At 40.3% G+C, this 27906-nt stretch overlaps 1 protein-coding gene across 1 annotated transcript in view; it reads right to left on the bottom strand.

Annotated features, from left to right (window-relative positions):
* Nucleotides 1–288: 288 nt before the first annotated feature.
* The window catches only part of LOC100696279 (corticotropin-releasing factor receptor 1), a 93336-nt gene continuing 65718 nt past the window's right edge, over nt 289–27906 (bottom strand). The window contains exons 8-14 of the mRNA XM_005453701.4: nt 27416–27569; nt 24233–24293; nt 20748–20820; nt 13483–13568; nt 12562–12697; nt 12267–12308; nt 289–5194 (exon numbers count right to left, since the gene is read on the bottom strand). Of these exons, the coding sequence (XP_005453758.1) occupies nt 5054–5194; nt 12267–12308; nt 12562–12697; nt 13483–13568; nt 20748–20820; nt 24233–24293; nt 27416–27569 (693 nt within the window). The 3' untranslated portion in view covers nt 289–5053. The remainder of the gene's footprint in view (nt 5195–12266; nt 12309–12561; nt 12698–13482; nt 13569–20747; nt 20821–24232; nt 24294–27415; nt 27570–27906) is intronic.

Raw genomic sequence — 27906 nt, 5'->3', positions numbered from 1 at the left:
CTCATACCCAGAAAACGGTGAATGCTCACTTGGGCAGAAGGATCTTATTTAAAAGCCAGATTTGGGCCGTGCTCCCCTTCGAGACTCACACACAAAGCTTAAGAGGATCACACGATACTCAGGATGTGTTTTCTTTCTTTGCTTTCTTCTCTCGGGGGACGGTGGAGACAAATGGCTGTGTGATCCGGAGTTTCCATCGCGGGTAATGGTATCTTTTTTTTTTTTTTACAGACTTGTTTTCTGTAGAAAAACTGGTCTAAAAATAAATCTCTTCAATTTTTCATTCAGTCAAATGCAACACACAGTTTATTATCGCTTGACATTTTTTTTCAAGTATGAAAATAACAATATTGAAAATAAATAACAATAAATAATAATTTGAATGACATTGTGGTTTTTCATTGACCACCGTATACGTACCACAAAACGATGAAGAGTCTCTTTGCATGGTTTCTATGTTTCTTATTCCTGCTGATGTAAAACTTTTATTTTGAAAATTCCTAGCACAATTGCATGACGACTACACGTTTCTTTCGTTTTAATTTTCTCCACCACAAAAGGCTGGAATCAAGCTGAAAGCAGCTGCTCTGTTACAAGTGATGATTAGCATCATGTAAAACTCAATTACTTAAACTAATTTGACTTTTTTTTTTTTTATCACAACCAGAGCTCACACATCACTTACAAGGGGTAAAAAAAAATAATCATAATATTAGGGTGACAAAAAGAAAAGGTTCATATACAATTTTCTCATAAAAATGCACAGGTGCTAGGCATACTGGTATCATAGGAATGTGGACTGTGAGTTGCCGATCACATGGAAAATGTGCCCATATGATTTACAGTGTGTGGTTTGTGTTTTTGGTTTCTATTCGTGGATTTTAAAGCCCCCTCCCATCACACTCACCTCTGGTATTTATATATTTACAGGTCATCAGTAAATACAGTTACTGCAAGTGTTCAAGTCAATCGAACGCCACAGAAAGTCACGAGGTGTGAATGAGTATAAACACCACCCTGAATGGAGGAACCCTTTGCTTGCTGGTCGAGAGGCGATCTATTAAGTCTCTTTGATCAGCTGAAGAGTTTTGTTCCACAAAGACCGTCGGAGGAGGCGTGGGTCTGATTAAAACTTGTGAAACTTGATCATTTCATTTGCTTTCTATAGAGATTATTCTTTTTTTTTATAAACTAAATTCTGACTGATAATTTTAACTTGGTTTGCTTTCAAATGGGTGACACTTTGAGCATAGCACAGTGGACATGTAAAAGCTGCTTTACAACCCACCTTCTCTCACAGCTTTCTTGTTATTTTCGACTCAGTTAAAATCATATCTGTGGTCATTTATGTCTGTTGCTGCCGCTGCCAAGCACAACACAGCGTACTCCCTGTCCCAAGCCCAGATAAATGTGGTGGGTTGCGTCAGAAAGGGCATAAAATCACAGTCAAATCAAACACATGACTCATAAGAAGTCGGGGTCCAGGGTGGATAAATGACCACCCCTGATGCTGTTGGCTAACAGGGTGCCGGTGGAAACTGTACTTATCATTAGAAGAATCCAGCATGAAAAGGATTAGAAATAAGTACATCAGATTGAGTGGCTTGGATGGGAACTTAGTGAGGCAAGGCTGAGGCAGTCCGGACAGGGCAGCTGCCAGGCAGGACGAACAGCACAGACCGCAGCAAAGATTCACGGGTGTTGTGAGGGGGGTCATGTGACAGAGGTGGATGCTACAGAAAAAGTTAGATGGAAGCAGATGATCCACTAAAGAAGAAGAAGCTTGTACATTTGATTATCTTGTAGTTCTTATATGCATTTGTAGTATAGGCTTGTTTAATATTGTGTGTATTTAAAGTACTTGTAGCAAAATCCAGTATAAGGCATCTTTTCTCATACGAGTTCAATCCTTTTGTGCCTGGTCCCTGACAAGTAAAAAATATTACAACTAACTAACTTACAAGCATTAAAGGAACTGCTGAACATGTGGTCCACTCATTCTCACTGCACAGTTTTTATACTTTGTGAAAGTCTCTGCAGTAAAAGGACCACTAAGGCAGAATCTTTCCAACCGAAGAATTGATTGGTTGCAAAGTGGCTTGCAGATTCACAGCAACTACATGCAGGCTGAAGGAGTGAAACTGTGGGCTTTGAGAGGTTTAACCAACAGGATGTGTAAAAGAAAACCATGCGGGCTGCCGCAGAGACGTTAATCACTTCATGACCTGAACTAACACTACGCTTAATTTGATTTAAAGCGCCACAAATTAAATGTATTGTGTGTCAAACTAATGTGAAACATACTGTCACTCACACTGGTCCTGTGGGTTCTACATCGCTGAAAAACTCTTGTTGAGCAACTTTCGGGTCATAGTTTTGGGTTTTTCTGTTTCTTTCAGCTGTAAACAAACAGAGTTGGTGAACACAGTGAAGCATTTAGTAGCTGCTTCTCTTATGCTTAGACTTGTGTTTTTCTAGAGGTAAGTGCCAGAGAGAAAATATAAATAGTTTCACAGGTATTATACTTATTATTTCTCAATTAAATAATTAAACATTTGATCTTTTGAAAGTGGGTTAATTTTAAAAAGCCATGTTCCTAGCTTAAACGTTCAAACGTCTTTCTTATGTTTCCAAACAAAGCCAATGCCAATGAATGTATGTTGCCACATTAACTTTATATTGTTAATATTGTTTTTCTGCCCACAAAGGTTTATTCTTTCTAGGTAAATTTAGTTTGGATAAAATGATGTGAATATGTGAGAAACATGCATCGTTGCTCTGAGTGTGTGTGTATGGACAACAAAATATGCCATGTGTGCACTTTCTGAGTACACACGTATCCAAACTGGTCTGGCTTCAAGATGGTCCAAAACCAGTGTGCCAGGAGTAAAATCACAGCCAAAGAGACACCCAAGAGTCCCAATGAGTCTGAAGCTGAACCAGATCTACATCGTAGCCAAATTCAGGTCATCACATGTGATTCAGAGATGGTCCGAATGCAGCCAACTTCTCAGGCCAAAGTAGGTCAAATCGGCACAAAAAAACCTCTGCCAATTATTACTGAGGCAGATCTGCAGGCGCAGAGACGGGCACCATGAATTATCAGTAAGATAAATTAGGAGAAAGGCTACACGTCTCTGTAGCTGAATAGAAACCATTGTTACAGGTTACAATAAAAGAAAATTCCAACTAAATGTTGTGTCAGCATTTGATAACCACACACAGTCATAGCAGACAATCACCTTGAGATGCTTGAGTGATGATTTTCCTCTGTTTGGGATCAGATTGAAATGGTCTGTAGGGATGTTCTGATCATATTTTGCCCCAATGTGAGCTAGAGCCAGGAAGTGATTAGCCTTACTTGGCACAGCAGCTGTAGTCAAAGGGGCAAAGGCTAGCTATATATAGAAATATGCACTTATGAAGCTGAATGGAATTCGCTTATCCAGCAGATTTTTATCACGTGCCATTTCAGTCCAGGGTTTTATTATAGGGGCAGCTGAAGGCTGGACAGCTAACCCTGCAATTAATTCAGTTAGATTAAATCCTCCTATATAGCGCCAGTTCACAGAAACAGTCGTCTCAAGGTTCTTTTCACTGAGCGTGAAGTGCTCTATTGGGATAATGCAGTGCTCAGAGGACTTTAAGATATGATGGGGCCTGATCATCCAGGACTTGAGGAGGAGGATTTTAAATTCAGTTAGTGGACATACCTCCATCACCTCAACCACAGCCACTCTAAACCGCCCTAATTATTGCGTATCCACCCGCCTGTTTAATCTGTACATCAATAGAAACATAAACATGATAGCTTGTGCTTTAAGCGAGAGTTATGCCACGTAATTATTCTGGAGTAAAAGGCTATTTCCTCCACTTTCACTCTTTGTGCTCGACTAACACGTCACCTGAGCTGAGAAAGGAGACGAATGATGTGAGACTAACTGACACTGACCTTAAACCTCAGGTAGCTGAGCTACTTTAGCCACTAAAGTGACTGAGGAGGGTCATTTATGACCCCATTAGATTTTATACTGGAATAAATTGTTTTAAAGGCTGGATTATATCTTTATAATATCATACTACGTTTCCTTTATCTATGACCAATATTCTAAAGTGTTAAGAGGTAAGAAATTATGGGAGTTAACCTCAATTTTCTCCATCAGCTGAGCTGTTTTCATTGCCACGTTGGGCTTCTGCAGCACTAAATCACGCCGCTCTTAGTCTGTTACTGTCACAATGCAGCGATTAAAGGTGGAAAATGTAAACAGAAGACAAAAACTGCCATCCCAGTGGGCCACTTCTTACAGAAAACAATTAAAGTTGTCACAGAAATATACATGTAGGGTCATAAATGTCCCCAGTGGGTCACTTGGAGGTTACTCAAAGCCGTAAAAGCTGTAAATGTGTCTGTTTTTTCTGGAACAAAACTCTTCAGGTAGGAATTATGGAATGTGTTTAACCTTCCTGGAAAGTCGATGAAAGCAGCACGAGCGCACCGAGCTGAGAACAGAGGAAGAAAGCACAACATCAAATAAACAAACACCAGAACCAGACAGCTGCTTGAGAGAAAAATAAAAACTTAAAATAAAATCTCAGGATAAACAACGACTTAGTCACTGGCCCCTGTTAGCACATGACTCCGCTGAGATGGAATCCAGCTCGGTGCAGTCCAGGAGCATAAATCCTCAATCGTGATGGCAATGTTAGCAAAAACAAAGTGCCAGCGGGGAAACGACAGACAATTAAACAAGTGCTGTACATTCAAACTCCAGTACACACTCATCAGCTTGGTCACGTGCATCTTTTTGATCCACTAACCTCCCATTTTCACAAACACTGCAATGTCCTCTCCCGCCCGTACCCATCCATTTTCTCCTGAAAGTCTGTGTAATGTCCCTCCTGAGGTTTAGGAGACTGATGCAGCCTCTCTCTAGATCTCTAGCCGCAGAAAGTGTTTTAGTGTTACTCCAGTGATGTGGCAGAAAAGGATGACAATGACAGCTGGAGGTTTCTCCCAAAGCGCGCGCATGTAGGACGAAGCTGGTTTCCTCTTTCATAGCGACGTGGACTGCTTGATGCTGTGAAAGCTGACCCGTGAAGGTGAAGTGGGGATGGACATGGCCTGGGTCATCCTGGCTCGGATCGAGTGCTGCTCCTGCCATCGGTGGAAGCGCTTCCTCACGGCTGAGCGCACCTGTCAACAACAACACCGACAACAATAAGCTCGAGGAATTAAAGAAAACAAAGAATGATTATCTGTCAGCCGACTGGTGGTTCGGCTGAGCTGACTTAATTCATTTACGCTCACGCTGTTTACTGAGACGCTGCCTCATGGGTCGCTCCACCTGACTTCTGCAGAATCAGCTGACTTTATTTGTATTTTACCTTCATACTGTGAATATATTCAGAGTGATAGGCCCTTTTTCTACCTTTTAATTCACCCTTAATTTTTTTCAGCACCTTTGTCAGACTTGAAAGAAAGACCCACATTCAAGAAGTGACATGAGTCAAACTGCAGTGATTTGTGGTTTCAGGATTCAGTGTTTCAGGACTGCAGCACTTTTAACAAGGTAACCGACCTCTGTGGGAGGAGTCTAAATACATGCACACACAGTACTTTGCAAAAGTCTTCAGCCACTCCCTGTTTCCTTATATTTTGTTTCCTTTTTTGTTTTGCTTTTTCACTCATTTCCAGTCTATGTGCCTGACCTTTTTAACAGGAATGTCTTTTTGTTTGTTAAGCCACTTAAATTTGATATAAATTATTTAAGGATAAAAAGCACCACTGTTGTGTCTGCACATAATAGACAACTTAGCATAGAACCAATTTAAAATTGTCAAGAAAAACAAGTGGAGGAGAAAAGAAAAAGTGACAGGCCTAAGAAAAAAACAAGAGACTATCCATAGCAGATGAACAGTATCTAAAAGTCAGATCCTTAAGAAATATAAAAAAGACCTGATAAGATCTGGACTGAAAATCAGTGGTGACAGGAATTATTGAGGGAGATTTTTGGCTAAAATCACTGCCAGTATACACAGAAGAGATCAGGAGAGAGCTGCAACAACAGAGGTACGGCTGAGTGTCCACAGCCATCTGCAAAACACAGTGGAGACTTTGTCATGGTTTGGGACTGTATTTCGCTAGTGGTGTTGGAGATCTTGTCAAAATTGATAAAATTATGAATGCAGAAAAATAAAATCAGATTTTGATACATCATGCAACACCATATGGAAAGTTTCTGATTGGCAGCAGCTTCATTCTCCAACAAACAACGATCCCAAACACGCTGTCATTTAAAGCCTTTATAGCCTGAATCATGTAATAATCGCAAAGTTACAAAAAAAATAACTAATAATTTGCATATTTGAATTTTCATTTGTGTAATATTTGCTACATCAAATATTAGGGGGGGAATTACACAATAATAACTCATGTATCAAATGTAGTGCACTTGGCTCTAAGAAACTAGAGCATACCTGGATGGAAAAGCCCAGAACCCGGACCTCAACATTATTAAAGCAGCAAACAGCAAACATCCAAAGAAGAGCTCTGCATGTCCTTCAGACGTCCTTGAGAACCATTTCTGAAGACTACTTAAAGAAATTAGCTGACTTAGGGCGAGAGGCAGGGTACACCCTGCACAGGTCGCCAGTCTGTCGCAGGGCTAGAATAATACTACTTTTTTTTGCCTAATATAGGCATCTATAGGCATGTGTTTCCATGTATGTTTATATATGTGTCATTGCTACACATATTTCATATTTTCCCAAAATATTAAAACAACTGTTTGACAGTACTGTGCATATACATATAGCAGTCTCTGCAATGTACAGTCACATTTATGGCCCTCAGCTCATATGTTTCATATACTATATGGTGACAACTCGCTATAAATTATTTTAATGATGATTAAAATGGGACCCTCCACCCTCATCAATCCAAAAATCAATCGCCCCATGTGTCCCATTTCTGTCCGCCTCCATAATCACAATTCTTATCTTTCCCTAAACTAAAATGTGAACCACAGAGCATTATTTTAATACACAACTTGAGACTTTACAGGGTAGACTGTCAGATAACTGACCACCATTGTGTTTCACTCGTGTCACGTGGCCCAAAGTAGGATAATTTAATCCTCTACAGATGTTTTTGCTCCAAATGTTTTCTGTTTCTCCTGTATGTGACCGTGGGTATCCTTTGTTCATCTCTTTCATTTTTTCCTTCTGCTTTTCCCTGCTACCCTCAGCCTGTAACAAAACACTAAATCAATACCCTCTGTAGGCTGCACATGCTGGTTAAGCTCCTCATTGCAGCTACAACACAGTTCATGATGAGACAGTCGTTCATCATTCAGTCGGCTATCATAGTGTGGGACGGTACCAAAGGGCAAGCAGTCAGCTGATATTACATCTACAAGCGAGTCGAGGAATAACTCGTTAGGTAATGATTGTTCTGTCAAATGACGCCGGGCTCTGAAGCTAAATCAGGTTATGATCCTGGAGGTTTACCTTTATGCCTAGTTTGTGGCTCAGGTGGCACGGTTATGGTCTCTTCAGCTATAAAGGTATTGATTGAGACTTTGGAGAGCATAATAGAGCAGTCTATCTAAACACTGACGTACCAAATTGCCCCTCTCGAGCTAAAATCATTAGCCATTTCTCAGGTGGCTTCCTGCTGTGAAGGATGAGATTCTGCATGAAAACAAATTTTATGAGATTTTCTAAATTTCTTTGCTATTTTGGAAGCAGGGGTTGGCTTTTTAAACTACAACCTCTGGGGCTGAAATATAAGGCCAAAACTGCAGTTATTCTAGCGGCCACATGAAGCTGTCTTCAAATGAATCAGTCCCCATAGATTGCCATGTAAAAATGTTTACAACAGAAAAAAATATGATTAGAGTCTCATACAAAAATACACTTTGGCCTCTTTGGATAGTTTCTTCATTCATAACAACTTTAGAGCTTAAAGTGGGCAAGCATGGCACAGTGGGCGTAGCCACCGTGACATCACCCATTGGTTTTGAATGCTGACACTGGCATGATTATTTTTTCCAAGTGACCTTATTTTCATGAAAAGGTGGCACGTGATGTATTTGCTGAATTTTGGGGGGTTTTGGGAGTTCTCTTTCAAACTCCAGTCTCTTGGTTTCAGAGAACAGTAGTTATGCTAGTAACCAAACACAGCAAACTTAAATAGCATTCATAAGCCGAGGCCGTTTATCAATGCCCAAGTACGCGAGTACGTACTCGCGTTCTCTGTGAGTACGTACCCGCCGAGAACGCGAGCACGGACTCGCGATATGTACAATTGGAACACCTGCGTACGTGATGATGTCACAGGTCCGGAGTTTTTACTGCCGTCCCCTCCTAATTTAACTGTGAGTAACATGTTATGAAGCTTAACTTTAATCACAGCCAAACCCGTTTACTCAGGAACAAATAAAACACTGAAATAAACCAAACATTAACATTTAGAAGTGATCTAAGTGACTTATATATCATTTTTAACCTCAGTAGTGAAACCTCTATAAATAAAAATAGTGTACATGTACATACGTGTACATACCTTAATAAAAACAAGCAGGTGAGATGTTAGAACGCTTTTATTTCTATTCTAGTGGACACTCAATACTATAGACAGCTGCTGGAGTTTCTTTAACCTGAGTAGTGAGAAGACCGCGAGCGGGGGTGGGGGTTGAAAACGATGTGCCGGGAGTCCGCTGTTGAGTTTTGGACGAAATGCATTCTGGGATATATAGCTGTCCCAAGTCCACACCGATGCATGCTCGATAAAACGGGCGGATCGAGAACACATCCGGGACTTTTTCGCGTTCTCGGCTTGATGCGTACTTCGAATTGGAACAGTACTTGGTCTCCGACTGATGACGTATCACGAGTACACGAGAACGCAAGTACGCACAAGTACGCATATTGATAAACGCCCCATATGTGTGTTCATCAAAGGTCCATAGGCTGTCATGTGTCTAATCTGCATCACTGAACTCGACCTCTCCATCGGGTTTGTGCTTTTGTTGCCTTGTGGAGCCTAAAAGCAAGAAATGATCTGGCTTGATGTGTGATAAATAGAAGTCTGGGCTTCAGTTTTGGTGAGTGAAACTGAAATGTTTAGTCTGCGTCTGTTCAGTTTCAGGATGCAAATGTGGTCACTTCTGTCTCCGAAAACCCCCCAAAGTTCTAACACTGAGGCTTCATAATGTGGAGTCTAAACTTAACTAATGGGTGTGGACTTCCTGTCGTTTTGGGGCACCAGTCACAGTCTGATGATGGTCTTTGCTGTGAAAGCTATCAGTCAAATCTGATAAAAATTACACCCACACACGCATTTCAGTTTTCATATTACAGGAGCTGCAAATATCTTTTTTCATTAACCTGTCATTTCTCTTCTCTTTCTTTCTTAATAAATGATCATTTAGTTCACAAAATGTCAGAAAAAAAGTCTGAAGTGTTCAACCTTTTGCTTCAATAAGCAAACACGGAAATTTACAACAAAACCAGAGAAAATCTGAGCAGCTAAAAGCTGCATTCTCTGACAGAAGAGACTACAGTTGGCTTTTCAATTAACCGTAGCTCCATACTGATTACAGAAGTGAACGGCCTAAAAGCCATCTATTGAGTCCAAGGCCAGGAATTAAATCACTCAACCTGCAATCAAACAACAAGTGCTCTGCCACCTGAGCCACAGCCACCAATTTATTAATGCCTCTCAGTGTGGGTAATTTAAGGTGATCTGCTCACAGTGAGGACAAAAACAGAATGAAGTGGCTTAAAATAGTTCAGCATGACACAAAAAATATTCAGTTTCAAGTTGGGCTGAGGACACAAAGGCAAAATCAAAAGCCGATAATGCAACGCTAGTTATCCTCTCTCTCATAAAGAAGAGGAAGAGGTTGTGCCACAAACTGCTTTGAGTGTACCTAAAGATTTCAATATTTTAATACTCATTTGTTGGGCAGCTCACTTCTTACTCTTTGCTTTTAAATTTTGAACTGTATACATTGGTGTTATCGCCAAGTTACTCCAGTATTGCAATAAAGAAACAAAATGCCAGGTTTAATTTTTTAAAGCAACATCTGATTGAAAACTAAATTGGTTACAAAATGGGTTTTTACTCCACATGCACAGAATAGAATGACCAAAGCCTGTTTACAAAAATAAATAAATTAAACAATACTTCTAATCAGCTGTCTTCCCCAAAGAGAAAGTGATCGTGATCCTTGAAGCTCAACTGAGAATGCTTTGTCTGCTCTGTTTTATTCTAGGCAGTAAAACAAAACAAAACAAAACAAACAAAACAAACAAACAAACAAACAAACAAACAACACAAATTCCCCTTTACCAGAACAACAAACTATAATGTCCAGCCTACAATAAGGTTACATCTCTGATTCTGTTTTTCAGCCAAGACAAGAGAAAGTCTGCCAATGGTTGTTCAATCTAAAAATGTTTTTCAGGTAATATCTACAGTTATCCACCCCACATCTCTCTCCCTCTGCAGAACTCAGCTCCATGTAGCTGCCAAAATAGTATTACATATTACATGCTACCAAAAAACCCACTGAGGTCGTCCAGCAGTCACATTAGCTCTAAAACATGCAGTAGTTTGAACACGGAAGATCTGCCAAGTTTGGGCGTGAAGCCTCGCTGTCTGCTCCTTGAACTTTGCCTCGATGTCCATGTTGGACTTTAGATTAAGAAAGTCGAGAACAAAACCCCACACGAGCAACTTAAGCTGTCAGCCTCTCTCCCGAGTCTTTTACTTGCTGAGCTAACTGATCCTGACAGTAATTCAGCCACACCATGGATTTATAATGCTGACATCGGGGCACAGGGGGCGATGTTTGTGACAGTGCACACAAGAAAGTTCATCTGATCAAGTGCAGGTGTGCTTGAAACGTTACAGCTCTCATTCGGAGTCGTGCAGTGCATGAGCTGCTGATGTTTTTCAGCAAAAAACATCCCAGACATGTTTGTAATCTACAAAACAAGGTCCAGTAATACTGTGTGTGGAGTGAATGTTGTGTAGCCATCTATTTACACCCATTTAGTAAAGAAATAAAGATTTCTTCATTGCAGTGATCTGACAGATATTTGCTGCTGAACCTCTTTTGTAAATGAAAACAAGGTCAGCATCTGTCAAAACTGGCCTAATTAACAGCGACCAGTTTTGACCTGGGCGTTAACGAGTCTGTTTTAGGCATAGCTGCTGGGATGTTGCTGTTTGAACAACTTGCGTTTTGCTTTTTTTTTTTTAGAAACAGTATTTAGATCTATTACAGTCAATACAGCTAATCTGTACAGATGTTCTTTATTCCTAGAGGAATCATCTAGCGCCCCTTTAAGCCAGTTTCATCATCAATTCATCAACAAAAACCTTGAAAAACATCAAGCCACAGCTGGACTTTGTGCTTAATGCTCACACACTGAAATAAACAGTGAACATCAGCAGGTTAGCATGCTGGTGTTAGCAGTAAGGCACCACTGTGCTGATCTGCAAAGCACCACATAGCTGCTAGCAGGGCTGCACGCTCTAAATATAGTATTTCATGATTTGACAGATCTGCATCAGCCTAAAGCTCACCGGCCTCAGCTGTAGCATCTGTTTCACTTCTGCTATCTATTTTATTCTGCTTGTACCGTGTAAAAGAAACAGAGAAACAACTGCCAGCATGCTCGTAAGCCGCGAGGAAACATCTGCAGATGGTGCAAAGAGGCAATGAGGACTGTTCTCATAGAAAGGAAGGGACAGGAAAGGAGCAACACTTTATGCATTTGTTAATACATACTGCTTAAAATGTGCAAAGACTTAAATGCCTTAAATGTGTTTTTTTCTATGGCGCAGATACCAATAAAAATGCTAAAACTATGACTAATATTAATATTAAGAAATGAGCCTATCAAACATAAAGTAGCATTCCTCCGTGCTTGCATATTAATACTGGAGTTCTATTTTCAGAGGGTTTCACCCCTGATTTCGCCATGAAACCAAATTAGGGCTGACACTGTCATAAAGTGTAGCGAGTGATGTCACTTATGTCGGCACATGACAAGTCTTAATTGTGCCCTGAATATAAGTGCTTCAAGCTTTATCACTCTGTTCCCTGCAAAAAAACACACACAGCAACATGCAGCCACTGAAACGACGAGTGGAGCCGCCTGAAGACGGGGAGATATAAATAAGTGTCTGAAGCAAAAGGGGGTGGGGGCTTTAAAATGTTAAATCAATAAGGCAGTGTGATTCTGCTTACCTCGCTGTTTAGGAAGCAGTAAAATACTGACACAAAGAAGCCCTGTGTGAGAGGAAGGGAGAGATAAAGAGAGGACAAAACATGAACAAAGAGGAAGCCATCCAAAACATCAGCGCTGTGATCCTGGATTAATCACATATACACAGCAGCTTATCACACACATTCATTTAATCATTCCCAGTCCCATCATTACAATTACTGAGTCTTTATCCCCCCCCCAAAAAAAATCCACCCGCACAAATGTCATTATACTCTGATTGTCTCTGAAAGGCTTCACTGTTTAAACAAATTGTACCTGGAAGGATTCCAAGAAGGAGTTGAAGTAGATGAAGACGATTTGAGAGATCTCATCTTCCCCTGGGTTGACAAAAAACAGCATATAGGTGATTCCCAGGAGGGGGAGAAGGACGAGCGTGGCCTTCACGGCTTTCCTGCAGGCGAAGAAACCACAGATCAGACAACCATGACGGACAGGCTCAGCTCACTGTGTGTTAAAGGCCCTTTTTGGATCCTTTTACCTGACTGAGGATTAAGTGTAAAACATGACTAAGATCCAGGGTCTCTATGCTTCAGGTACACCAGAGCACATTCAGGACGTGGCTTTTTCACAATAGCATGGCTCATTTACACACAAGGTGTCCTTTACCGTCCAATAGGATTACTGAGAAGAATAAGTCACTCTCATTCAACGTGCAGGGTTTTATTGTGAAGGGGCATGTTTTAACCCAAACCATTCACTCAAACCTAGCCTAACCCAGTTTTTACTGTCTAAACCTGACAAAATACTATTTAGTACTTTAAACCAACCAGATTTTTAGTGGCTAAATATTTAGGCTTTTAAACCAAACCTAACCAAGTTAGTTTTAGTGGCAAAACCAAACCAAATCCTTCTTAGTGCCCAAACAAAGCCAAACGCAATCACATTGTTTTTAGTTGTTTTTTAATCTCGTCACAGTGAAAGTGAAAACAAGTGGAAAAAAATCAAACAAATCAGCAAATAAAAGAAAGCAAAGGAAAAAGACACAGATGAAAGAAGGTTGCCTGAATGGAAAACCTGCAAATAAAGCCATCACCCTTCCAACTTCCTAATGTGTCTCTAAAACTGACTAATATAGTCGGCAGACTTGGCAAGGAACACATTGTCTGTAATAGGTACAAGCAAGTGGTACACCCTACAATGAGGAAGTGTTTTTACAGCAGGTAGCGTTCAGTTCACCTGTACTGGATCGTCTCTGATGTCGTAGAGGCTCGCAGTTTGGTCATCAGGATTCGCACGATGTTGAAGAGGAAAATGAAATTGATCTGTGGAGAAATCAAACACATCACGCTCAGTTTGGTTTTGAAAGTAAGCGTAGTACCGATTATGTAGGAAATTGTATCTGAAGGTTGGTATCTGAACCTTTTTCTGCGTCTAATCGAGTCAAACAAGGTGGAACATTGTCTCCTGTTCTATTGCATTTCTATCTTGATGATCTCTCTGTCAAGTTTAAAGATTGCCAGACTGGGTGTATAATGGGCAATCATTTAATGTATGCTGATGATTTGGTCAGTCTGTCCCCTACACAGTTATGCTGCCCAGTATGATATTTTGTTTAACCCCAAAAGGAGTATTATTGTGATAGCTACAACTCAGACCAAGTATTGGACGTGGTGAGCAAAGTGAAATACTTCGGCCATATCTTGAGAAGTGATCACGGTGCTGCAAGTTGTAAAAAGGAGCTAATATGTTGCAATCTAAATTTTACATGTGCACAGATAATGTTAAAGTGGCCTTTTTAAAGGCCACTTTCATTATACGGCTCATTTGTGGTGTAATTACAATAATTACAAGTCAAATTTTTGTCAGGAGTCATGTCCCAACTTTTCATGCCTCACTGAGGATCTATAAATTTATGTGAATGGGTCAAGAAACAGCTTTGACCGTGATAACACATGGTGACACAAGGCATATATCAAGCTTTTATAAATACTGGAGATAAGGCACGATGTCTGTATATTTGATGATAGTTTCATCCTTAATGTTTTTCTTTTTTTTAATGATATGGACTAATCTTGTCTGAAATAAATAAAGGTACTGTACATCAATGTGAACCTCTTTATGAAGGCTTTACGGTGCGTGTCAGTGTCAGAGAAAGGTTATTTTGTTTTCATTTACTCCTCATTGACGCGCTCCTCATATTGCTTAACCCCTTTCACCTTTTGTTTTCCTTTAAATGGCTTTTAAAGTGATCTTATACCTCATTTTCTGACATTATTGACTTGTTACTACTGCTCACTGAGGTTCAAGGTTTCTTCATTAGCACCCAGGGCATACTTGTTGTGCAGTAGATAGAGTCAGAACTACAGAAGCGTTGCATTAATATAGATTATTACCTATGTGGTCTTTTCAAAGTAAAAGAAACAAACACATTGAAACATTACATTTAAAAATTAGTCAGGGAAGGTGAATCAAAGGAATGTGAGTATTCTTTGCAAAGCTCACACAGGCCTCACCTGTAAGATTATAAGCCATTTATTTTGGTGATTTTTTGTTTTGCAGAGACGGGGAAAACACAAGGATGATCCAGTAAAAGCCAGTGCAGTGACAGAGAATATGTTCCAGATGCAAATCATGTTTCCTTCAAAACATACAGTATGTGTTGTTGCAATTCACTTGTGTTTCGGCATACTGCTCAAACTGCCAACTCTGGGGCTGACAAATGGCCATTTGAGGCTGGCTCCAAGAGCAAGTCGGTCCCCATAGACTTGTGTATTAAAATGCCCAACTTTACTGCAGAAATAAACATGTTTACAGCCTGGCTTTGCCTGCTAGGCTTCACCTCAGTTAATTGGGGTCACTGAACTGGACCACTTGACTGTATTTCTGTCAAGATCAGTAGAGTCAAAATATGATTGCTATTCCATCTGCGGTAATTTATATCCGGCTGTGCGGCATGGATCCACAAACATGTGTGGAAGGCCTAAGGCAGGGACAGTGGTGGTACAGAGCAGGCAACAATGACATCGATGAGACTGATGTAGTCAGGCATGGTGTGAAGAGGAGGGACTTGATAGAAGGTGGGTTGCAAAGCTTCTTGCAGAAGCAGCAACAGCCACATGCATGCTAAAGAAGCTTAAATATCTCGACTGATATGGGATTTACCAAAATGATGTGGAGAAGGGTATTAGATGTGCTAGCTGCTTAATGAGGCCCATTCCCAGTTTGTAGTACAATAATGAGTTATCTGTCCAATAAGGCAGTTATGATCACGAGTCTGTGCCTGTGTCATGTACCTGTGCAGTTTATGAATACAGCTTAATAACCAAGCTCTGCTAATGCTAACATCTCATCCAAGTAAGGTCTGAGTTGAAGCTTTAAAATGTGCAGACACCAGCGTGACACGACATGCTGGCTACATCAACTTTTTAATATGTGGAGAGTTTGTGAACTTTAGGCCAGTTTTCAATTCCTGATTAAATATTGCAGTTTGTTACGTTTTACATTTAAAAGTTATACACAAACATTTAGTGCCATTGAAAAGAATGGTGGCTGGGCAGGGCAGTTTTTGGCTGTGGTCTATTTCGGTCAGTGCATTAACACAGATTAATATGTCCAGTTGCAAACGTACTTGCATATACTTGCTCAGGTCACGTACTTTGGTACATTTTTCGATGCACCTTCACTTGTACTTTCTTTTCAGGTACTGAATATCAAGCACTGATGATGACAAAGTGCTTCTAGAAGAAAGCCAAATATTTTGAAGTCCCCATCTAAGTGGGTGGGTAAAGGGGCATATCTTTAGCTTTAAAGATCACTGGGCTGTTGTAAGAATGTGGATTGTTGGACCCAAATGTAGAATACAGGTGATAAAAAAACTTTATAAAAGCTGAGTTTTAAAAGCTGAGAAGTTCATAACAATAAAGTCCAAAATGGAGTTTATTATATAACCACGAGTGGCATCGAATAACGCAAGACTGCACACAAAGCTGCACAAACTGACGCTTGAACAGTGAAACAGTCAGGACAAAGCACTGAAAACTCACATAATAAAACAAGAACTAAAGTGTAAAATTACTAGAATGATAATGAAAACAGAACATGAATCAAACTTCACCCTCACAATAATCAGAAACTTAGAGGGCTAGAAAAGCAATAAAACTAAATCCTGTACAAACCCAAACGGAGAAATATTAAAGGATCCAAAGCTTAACTCAAGAAAACCCTCGGATTATGACATGAAAGTAAAGAATCACCAATAAGAGCCAATAAAAAGCGTTTCAGAAGTTTGGCGTCTTTGTACCAAAACAAGGTTTAAAACAAGCTTCTTCCCTCCTGAAAAACATACTATGATGGGCCCAGGTCAACGGCCGCCTTTGGCAGATCAGACTTCTCCCAGATTTCCAGATCTCCTTCTTATTTAATATCTCCTTATCATCCATCCATCCATCCATCCATCCATCCATCCATCCATCCATCCATCCATCCATCCATCCATCCATCCATCCGACCTTCCATCCATCCATCCATCCATCCATCCATCCATCCATCCATCCATCCATCCATCCATCCATCTATCCATCCATACATCCGACCTTCCATCCATCCATCCATCCATCCATCTATCCATCCATCCATACATACATCCGACCTTCCATCCATCCATCCATCCATACATCCGACCTTCCATCCATTCATCTATGGCATTCTTGGCATTCTATGGCATCCATCCATCCATCCATCCATCCATCCATCCATCCATCCATCCATCCATCCATCCATCCATTTTCTTCTGCTTATCCAATTCAAAATCATGTGGGAAGCTGGAGCCTTGTTGGGTGATGTAGAAACTTTTATCATTAACACATGATCCAGCTACATAACGTACCCACTAACTACATACTAATTAAACTCTATCGGTCACAGCTGTAAAATGCTAAACGTTAAAAAAACACTGACAGTTATTTTTTAGATTTTAATCACTTTTACCTGATGATACTTTCAGTGTTTCAATACGAGGCTTCTGCTGCTTTTACTCACAAGTAAAATGATTTCTTCTTCCACCCTTTATGGCAGCAGGATGGAGATGACTCAAAATAAACAGAGTGTGCATGCTGATGGTGTTGAAGTACACGTCAGTCAGCGTTAACAGCTTCTGTACGACAAGGAGCTCTATGTCGATAAGGCACTAAGCTATTTAAGGCTTTAGTTAAACAGGAGGCTTTACTGGCACAGAGAGAAATCTAACATAATGCCTACATTCTCCTTTAATCTTGCTTAAAAAATGTTCTTTGTGTATCTAAAGTGCTTCTTGAGATTATTTTTCCACTGTGTGACGAATGACAAAATCAATAGCTCATGAAATAAGTGTGAAATATGTCACATGGGAGTAAAAATAGACATAGGAATACTTTCCAGGGCCGGTTTGACCCGACCTTGGCTCGAACAGATGTATGGCAGCCTCTCAGGGACCCTCCACTCTATTGGTCTAACTAAGCTCATGCAATTTTTAATAACATCCCAGATTCCTTCATTAAGGCAGGACATTACTTTATTGCTGATATTAAGAGCCGCTGGTGACGATGCCTGGAGAGTTCACCACCGCAACACCCTCAGAGAAGAGACCACGAATTTCCTGGTGACCACATGATGACCCTGTCGGATTAAGTGCTGGGCACAGAGATAAAAGCCTGCAAGAACATGCCATTGTAAGCAAGACCGGAGAAATTTCGGGGAAAGTAGCAGAGCGATATTAGAGCAGACAGATATGTGCTCCAGGGGCGAGTAAAGCAGGAGTGAATGCAGTAAAGAGCCTCTTGAAGAGATGAATTTTCCTTTTTTTCAAAGAAGAGAAGATAAGGGTGTGCTGTTTTGGATGTTGGGTGGGGAGGTCACTCGACCAGTCGAGAGCCAGCAGGGACAAAAAAGTCAAAACTGAGCAAAGAAATGATCAAACAGTGACCGTGTGTGAAGACGTGGACTGTAGAGGGAGAGGAAGTAATCTGATCCTTCAGTTAAACAAGACCTATTCTGCTTCTCCTAATATTATCTCATATATATCCTGTTCAAGTGGACATTCATATCCAACGGGGCCAAAATGTTAAGTTTCAAATAAGGAGGTTTGAGAATGGACAACTCATCTCTGTGAGCTCATAGCTCAGGTTTCAGAATACTCAAAACCAAAAATGGGCAAAAAACGACCCAAACCGTCTCAGTCCAGCTTGCAGCATCCTACAAGGAACGCTAAACAATCCCACTGCCCAAAAACAACCCAGTAAAGGCAACATGATGTTTAAAGCCTGTACTACTACTTAACTTGACTCTCGCTCATATGTATTACATTTTATCTTTTAACACTACGCTCTCAAAAGTTATAGCTGTTGCAAAATGACTTAATGTTTAAGACATCTGCATTTGTTCATAAGATTTGCTAACTTTTACTTCATTCAGTGGTGGAAATATTTAAGTGAACTGTTGTTTTTTAATTAGTAAATGTTCAGTCTACTAACGCTTATTGTAAAGCTCTATTATGTCTTCCAAAGACAGTGTTGGGAAGGTTACTTTTAAAATGTATTCCACTACAGATTACAGAATACATGCCCCAAAATGTATTTTGTAACATATTATTACTATTACTGAAGGTTATTCGCCATACTAATACCAACTAGATTTTTAAATCTTAATATAAAATGAGTAACAGTAGGGTGGACATTAGGTAAGGCTGCACTTTTTGCAGCGATCTCCATAGAAAACTATTCCGCGTGTATATAAAACAGGTCCGCGGCTCCGAACCGTAGTAAAGGGACCTCTGGCTAATATGTCAGGTTTGTGTCGGGCTCGTAGCCGAAAACTAGCTTTACTTTGTTGTCTGGGTCAACTTTGCTATCGAGGGACAGAGAGGGGCGTTGAAAGGCGGCTCCAACAGAACTTATTGTTTCGGAGGAAAACACAAACACAGTGTGCAGTCGAGTCGTAACAGCTTACTTACAACTGGGCTGGTCAGACACTCTTTTTGGCTGCAGTGGTTATTATTATATTTACATGCTTCATACATGCTATGCTTGTAACACTCTGCCTATTGCCTTAATCATTTTTTGAACAATAATTTTTAAAAATATTTTGTCAAGCCATTATGCAGGCTGCAAGTAGAGGTGACATGGGCCGCGAGATTGAGACACAGACATTAGAGCCTCTTAATGCGTGTTTTGTTTGGGTTTCCACCGGCGTGGAATTACCAAAAATAGAGAGGGCATAGCCTAACATATGAAACAGGAAAAGACCGCCATGTAATCCATTAAATTCAACAAAGTAACTGTATTCTGAATACTACCTTTTAAACGGTAACTGTAACGGAATACAGTTACTCATATATTGTATTTTAAATACAAAGTGTTGCTTAAACGTTTTGCTTCAGAGGGGCAGCCAATTAGAAGGAAGCTGGCTTGGTTCAGGATTGGAATGAGTGCAGATTTTGTTTCAACATTCAGGGCACACATTAAGTGCAAAGGGTACACTGATCCTCTCCTGGAAATCTGGAGCTCTGCTCAAGCCTCCAGCAACATTTACCTGCCTGTCGACCTGGGACCTCCGCCGTTATTCATGTCCAGATAATCCCAAGTAAGGCAATTTCATTCCATCACTCAGAGTACTAGATACTTCAGAGATGAACTTGGCCAGTCAAAACTCCCTCTCTCATCTTCTACACAAGTACGGATAACCAGTTTGAGCTGAATCTGTCTTTTGAATCCGATCCCTGTTCTAATATTTTGTATATTCAAATGATATCAATACATGTAGATGAAAAACAATACATTTATATTAGGACATATCTGTAAAGGATGTATTTACAGTATTTTGGATGCTTGGGCAGGAGAGGGTTAGTCCAGACGAGAGCTGAGCAAAGCTCACACGAGTCCTCAGCTATTCTGTAAAATCTAGAGGACCTTTCACATGAGCCCCGCCGAAGGGCTCAGAATCACAAGGGACTGCTGGCAGGGTGAGGGTGAGTCACAAAAACACATATCCGAATGCTGAAGGAGAAGTCTTTCTTGGAGCTGACATACAGTTTAGAATGAAGATTAATCTCAGCTGTGATGTGACGGCAAACTGGATGCAGATGAGAGATATTTTCAGTTCAAGTGACAAGACAGATTTACAATAGCTGATTCGTGATGAAAGGCGCCCACCCCAGGGGGTGGAAATGGCCTAGTGTAAGAGATAATTCCTTCAAGACTGAACATATATTTGGACTTTATTCATGTTTTTATGCCCGAAGTCCAAAATGAGTCCCAGAGGTTGTCAAGTCGCAGAGATTTAAACGTTAATCTTGATAGAACTAGCGTCGGGCCGGCTCATTTATCATTGAAATATGTGTTAAACTTTCCAACTTTTCACGCCTGTCAGGCATTTTAAAGACATAATGAGGACTAATTGCACCTGCAAATTATGTCGAGCAGGTTCTGAAGCACATGCTACTACTGAAGGGCAAAAAAAGAGACTCTTACCACTAAAACCAGAATCATGGGACCTTGATAGATGTAGTCGGTGTACACGCCAGCTCGCTTCCCAAACCAGCACCTGAAATGTCAGCAAAAGCAATCAGTCATGGTTTGTTCTAACGGGCAGGTCCATTTATATTGTCACTCATCTCCTCCCCTTCGGTATGTGTTGGCATTAATTTCCCAATGTGTGCTCAAGGGGTTTAAACATGTGTTTTCCAGTCAGTGATTCACCCAAAATATGAGTTATAGCCAGATTATTTTAGCTAGAGGTGGGAAATACTCTCAGGACTTTAACCCTTTAAAACAAGTAACATTTAAGGGCTTCTGCCTTAATATAAATGAAAATATCTGCCAGCCTCGTGAGAACAGAAGAAAGGCTCTTGTTATGTAATTTTCTCGAAATGAATCGAGAAGGAATAAGGCAGCTGGTGGCAGCTGGCCCCTGCGGTTTTCATCAAATCGTACTCAAACAGGATTAAACCGAGCATTTGTTGGGGACTATTTTTATCTGTGTAATAATACAAACGGCACTTTTCCACTACCTGTGCCACACCCTTGTTTGTACAGAGTCTCTACTCTTAATATACTGATATTCGTGCGTAAACAGGGGCTCCAGTAACTCTGTGTTCATTGATGAATTATGAAAAATGCCCCTCGAGCACAAACTGACCTCTTAAAAATGAAAGAACCACAGAATGACTCCGTTTCGATATTAACCCTCTGATGTCTGAGTTCGCACTGATAATAAGTTTTAAATAAAAGTTCTCCAAATTTGTGGCATTCAAGAAAGGAAAAGCACAATATTACACACATATAACAAACTGTATCCCCCACCCCGCCCCTACCACGAAAAATCCTATGTCTCTATCTGAGGGGTTAGGGGTTGTGTTTCATCATCGGCAAAGATTTAGGCCTAAGAGTTAAATCAATGGTAATCTTTTTCTGGAGGATTTCAATCAGTTTGTAGTGGAATGGATTAACTTAGCGTCTTGCTATATTTCTTTTGAATTTTGTGCGTTTGCTCTCCATCATCTCTGCAGCCGCCTGTTTGCATTTGTTTCCTTTCTCCTCGTTCCGTCGACATGGTTTTGTATCTGTGTATGTCATTGGCCTTCATTTGATTTGTTGTTGATTTATTGTTTTCTTTTCACGGAGCAGTTTCATTCGTTCACGTGTCATATTTTGCTTTCATGTTGTCGGGGTTTGTTTAGCTGATCGCGGCCTTGTGTATCTGTGAGGTTTGCGTTCCCTCGTTCAGCTGTCAGGTCTTTGTTTGCAGCCTGGGTTTTTTTGTTGTAATTTTTTTGGTTGCTGCTTTCCTTGAGCTTTGCTTATTTGGATCGTGTGTTTTGTTGCTCAGCTGAGCCCTGTACTGTTTGACGCAGGTTGATATACTGAGGATATCTTCAAACTGTGCAGGCTGGCCTCAACCTAACAACTGCAAAGCAGTCTAAGCGCTCACATGATGGCGTTTAACAACGATAAAAAGACAAGTCACAAACTAAAAGAAGGAAAGAAAAGCTTGCAAAATGACTTTTAAAGGCTTAGAGTTAGACTTGAATTACAATGATGACTTCCATCAAATTCATGTGTTGCTGGATCTTTTCATGGAGTATAATAGATAGTATAACTTTAGCCTTCTTCTTCTGTAATTCTTGTGGTAAAAGGGTTGGTTTTTATATTGTATAGTACTTTTGAGTATTCAAAGTGCTTTATACAACATGTCTCATTCACGCAAGCACTTCTTTTCTACATCTAAGTGCTTTTCATCTGATACTCACACTCCGATGAATGCATCAAGGCCAATTCTGGGTTCTCTGCAAGGATACTTGCAGACTAGATTGAACCACTAACCTAAAAGGTCACAGATATCCAGTTCTCTGATTCAAACATTCTTTTATAGCCTTCTATAGTCTTCTCTATATGCTTGTCAGAGAAATCCAAAAGGTTTAAAATATCTCCATGCAAAATGCTTTGTAGTATCTTCTCTGAGTAGTGAGTAGTTATGCAGCATGATGTTGTAACCCAGTAAGAAGTGAACAAGCTCTGTAACCCTGAAAACTTCTGGTTAGGGTTAGAGTGAACTGTATCTTTAGCCTTTAGTTCTCTGTTTCACTTTGTGTTTTTTACATTAGTTTTCTGTTTAAGGCAATCTTGTAGAATTTTTGTAACTTTTCTAGTCTTGGATCTTTCAGTGTCAAGTTTATGTGTGCTTCTGTATGAAAACACTTCCTGCTTTATTTTGGTAGTCTCTTGACCTCTTTCGTTTCGTTATCATTGATTAGTTTCACCTGTTTCTTGGTCCCCAGCTGTTTCCACTCCTCATTAGCGCACAGCGCATTCGTCTGTGTGTACCCGACTTTCACTTAGACCTTATTGCGTTGTAATGTGCTGCCAGGATGTTATTACTTTGTATCTTGGACATTGTTTTGCCTCTGTTTTGGATTCACGTTGGAGTTTTTATCATCCAAATAAACAGCTTGTCTTTCGTTTCATCAAGAGTGCTTCTGAAGTCTGCGTTCATTCTTCACAGTCAGTTTCAAGACATCAGCTAGACCGGAGATGTCAACAACCTTCAGCCTAACTGCATCATTTACTGGGAAGTGTTAAGTAACACTAATATGGTGCCAAGCAAGCTAACGAGGTCCTTGGAAACCAAATATCACTTCTGAGGGAAACACTGCTTTCTGTAAAACAGAGAAATGGTGTGAATATTTGACTGTTCAATCACACCCACGGTCTTGCACTGGTCAGAAACTTTATTCAGTTTAAATGAGCTGTGTAAATGAGCTGTCTGTGCAGTCTTAATGTTTCGATAGGCAACTCACTGTCAGAAAAATCTCATTAATGCAGTTGCGTATACGTCTTACTTATCTTTGTGTGTATGTTTCCCTCTGCAGACACTTTCTCTGCTGCTGATGGGAGCTGGAACCAAATTTCTTGAATGTGTCATCAGACTTGGCCATTAAAGCTGATTCTGATGCATTCACTGCTCTAGCGATTTTTATTTTTCTGGCAGCAGGATGGTTTGTGTGGGGGGACTGAATCAAAATAAACTACAGCGTATGCTCGTGGTAATGAAGGAAAATGTCACTCACAGATTTTAATAGTTTCTGGACCACAGCAGAGCTCAGAAGCACAGGGGAGTCAGATTTAGGACTTTGGAGAATCTGGTTTTGGCCTTTTCATTGCATTTAGTGACAATTAGAGATATCTAGCGTATCAACCGACTTTTCCAATTATTCAGCGCCCGTTTCTAAATTGCCGAATCAATTTTCACCTCGCTAATAGGTGTGAAAAGAGAGCAAGCACTCCCAATGAAATGCTGGCAGGGCTAGAGTGTAATTAAGAATATTGTACAATGCAAATGTGATTACGGCTGATTATTAATAGACATTCATCTCCCTAATGTAACGCTTTGCCCTTGTCCTTTTATTACCCGGATAGAATAAAAAGTTCCTTGTTGAATATCTTGAAAAGAGGCTTACTTCTCATTGTCGTAGTAGAGCTTCCCGATGGCCCACGCCACGATTATCGGGAATGGTATACCTGTAAGGCAAAAAAACACAAAATGACAGGTGGTTCTTTCATCTTTCTCTGCTATTCAAATCACAAAATATCACTCCAGGGATTTCATGCTGGAATATGAAATCCTTTTCTTTTTTTTTTAAAGCACAGCACCAGTGACTGCCAAGCTCTGTCAGGAGCAATTGTTGCCTGTGCGCCATGATCCACAGATGCAAGCCAAGACTTGTCACCATCTGAATGTTTCTTTGTGAATGAATAAAAAGCTGGACTCTGGCTGACGATAATGCGGAGTGATCTTGTGATTTACAAACTTATAGAAGCTTAATAAAGCAGAAAAAAACAGCCATCACTCACTTTGAAATGATACTAACAGGAGCATCAAGACCCTACGCGCCAACGAGTCACACATTTAAGTCAAATCTCTGGAATATTTCCACACTGTGGGAAATTTACTGTCATCAGCAGGAAATTCTCCCCTCACAGCTCCAGATTCCTTGATAAATTACATTTTTCTTGCTGTTTTCTCCTCTTGTCCACCTCCTGACTTGTGGAAAGCAATAATGTGTTCCTGAAGCCAGTGATCCAACATATAGTAAAGCACAGAAAATCTGACCTTATTTATTTTGATGAAATGTGCTGCGGTCTCTCCTTCACACCGAGCCTTCACATCATCCCCGGAGGGAAATGTAATCCAGCTAGACAATACACCTAATCTCAACAACTCAAAGTTTAGTTTGACAGTGTGAAACAGGCTGTCAGTGAACTCCACACCAAGGCATTTTCCAGCTGCCGCACAAAATCCTGGGATCTCCATCAAGTCAGCTGCCTCCTGCTGTTTGATAAAATAGCATCTGATGTTCAGGTACTTCTTTTGAGATGAAACTCACAGGAGCTCTGAAATTCATAGTTGGACTCTGAGATATCTCTTTGATAATCTTAAGGTTTAGTCACACAGGCCTACAGGCTGATCAGCGACCCCCCCCCCCCCGGCAACTACAGCTTTTTTCCTAGTGACCGCCGGTTGGCAGGGAGTTTCGATATTTGTAGGCCTGTGTGACTGGGCCTACACACTCCCATTAGTCAAAGTGAATCTAACCCTAAAGCATTTAGTGTCTTTAGCTTGACATTTTGGGAATTCTTTCTGAGAGATTAGTAAGAAAATTAAACCTACTTTCTTGACTTTAAGTTTTAAATTAGGACCAGAAGAGGTTAGTTTAATGCTGAAAAAACTACTTTACTGTTGCCTCACAGCAACAAGGTCCTGGGTTTGCATCCACTACTTGTCCAAGGCCTTTGTGTGTAGGCTACTTCATCATCCTCCCACAGTACAAAGACATTAAAGTTATTGTGGATAGGTTAATTGGTGATTCTAAGTGAACGGTTGTGTATTTCTCTGTGTGTTAGCTCTGACAGTGGAAGAAAAAGCTAGATGAACCTTTAGAGGTTATACAGGCTGATGAATCGGGGTCAAACCAAGCTAGCCACCATCTTTTATCTGTAATGTCATGATGTCGGTGTAGCCCAGCTAGAAAAAAAGAGCAGTAGAAAGTAATTTTTGGGTGTATGATGTAAACGATTTAGTAGATTTTTTTATTGTGTAACTTGGCCAATCAGCAACGAGCTCCCAGCGACCCTTGCTGTTGTCCTTGACCACATGACATTCTGTAGTTGCCTTTTCGTTCCTGTTCATGTGCTCGGCAAACTAATGTTACTGAAGCCGAATTGCTAGGAGTTGCAACGGAGTCTGCCGCAGTTCTTTTGGTTGTTCCGAATTTCACCCGGTTCAACTGTCAAGGATGACTCGACAGACGAACCCAGTCTGAAGCAAGCCTCCATCGAGGAGCAGTGATTCCACAGTTCCAGTTAACTGCATGGCGAGCCAACCCAAAGTGGATAGGATTTGCTGAGATTTTATTGAAGCCAGAGCTTCGTTCCCATCGAAGCTTCAGACACCTGCAGGACTACAAATGTTCTTCCTTCACCGGAGTGTGGTAGGACAACAGTTAAACAAACTGAACGGGCCCAGCGATCCATCAGTTATCCAACATTATTCATTCATACGTTTGACTCAGAGAAAGCTGTATGCGCGCACTTTTTTTAGTTTGTTAATTTTGGGGGAAATATTTTGTATTTTATTTTATTGTTTCAAGTACATTTATTTGCAGCTGCTGTGTGTCAAATATAACAATTTGTGCACTGTTTACCCTGGTGTGGTCCTTCCTTGTTGATGTTTATATCTTGGGCTCCTGCCGATCCTAGATTATCTGATACTGGCCTAGTGGGAATTTGGTCATTCGTGCTAATAAACCATAAGTAGGGTTACATCGGGTTTCTTTCAGTCATTTGTTGTTTTATTTTGAACTGCTACAATTTTGTTAGTTGTATTAAGCCTTTCTATCACTCCATTAAGAAGTGTTTGATGTTCCACTTAATGAGATTTATCTAAACTGCTGTTATTAAACCAATAGGTTCGCTTTTTGAAAAAATCCCCTGCATCTTTCTCAAAGTATGCATGAGAGTGACTTCAATCCAGTGCTGATGTACTGCAAATAAAATGCCACTTGATGGTGCGTGAATTTATTAGTTTTTTCAGAGTTTCATCATATTTGCATCCTGCCGTGCGTCAGCTGGTGTCAGATATTTGTTTGTTTTTCCCTTGCTTTGTCTGTTTATACATATTTTAATATGCCTGAACTCGTAAAAAAGCTGTTTTCATATATTTTTGTGTGCGTCAGATGACGGGAGTATGACACTGAGCCTGCAATGCAGCCCTTTAAAACTGGATTTTACACCACTATCACCTTTTAAGCCATTTACAAGCTGCTGCACCGTCCTGATTTATTGTAACTTGTTTTTAGTCATTGATGATTAGGCTTAGTTTGGTAAGTAGATAAGATTTGTTAAAAAGCTCTTAGATTTGTCATTAAGTGGTTATTTGAGCAAAGAAAAAAAGACTCTTGGTGGTCCAAAAATCTACTGAACTGATGTGGCAACTCTGGGCCAATCTCATCAGAGGCTCTGCAAGAGAATTTTGGTAAATGTTTCCCATTTTCCCCAAAATGTCCTTGTTAAATATTAACTGATAACTGTAGAAGTGTTTTTTAATGCAGATAATTCAACATAAAAGCAGTAAGGCTGCTTACACCAGCCGATGCAGATGAACATCCACTTGCGGAGCTTGTCGGTGGAGTAGGTGAGGACGATGGCGGTGTGGAGGTAGCAGCCCTCTCCAAACATCCAAAAGAAGTTGGTGGAGTGGAAATAGTTGAAGGAGGCGGTCACAAGGCGACACCATATCTGCAAAATGAAACCAATTATCTGCATTTAAGCAGACTTTAATGTGTTGTTAGTGAATTAAATTCAACCAAGACAAACTGATAATACTGCTGCTGCTAAAAAACTGCCATATCTACAAGCTTTTATCCATGGCTTCATACTTGCTCTGTTCTAGTCTTACTTTCACCTGACAAATTAAAGGCAAAAATGTCAATATTTGTAGATTCTGAGAACAATTTAAACTAATCAAGCTTAAACTTATTATGGAAGACATACTTTTATACCTTAATGCATTAATTTGTTTCTTTTTTGTTATGTCCAATAAAAAATTAAATTCGGTGGTCAAAAATATTTCAAT

The sequence above is a fragment of the Oreochromis niloticus genome, linkage group LG8 (assembly GCF_001858045.2).
Source record: "Oreochromis niloticus isolate F11D_XX linkage group LG8, O_niloticus_UMD_NMBU, whole genome shotgun sequence".
Classification (NCBI taxonomy): Eukaryota; Metazoa; Chordata; class Actinopteri; order Cichliformes; family Cichlidae; genus Oreochromis; species Oreochromis niloticus.
Note: the sequence above shows the minus strand (reverse complement) of the source record. Positions and strands in the feature narration are given on the sequence as shown.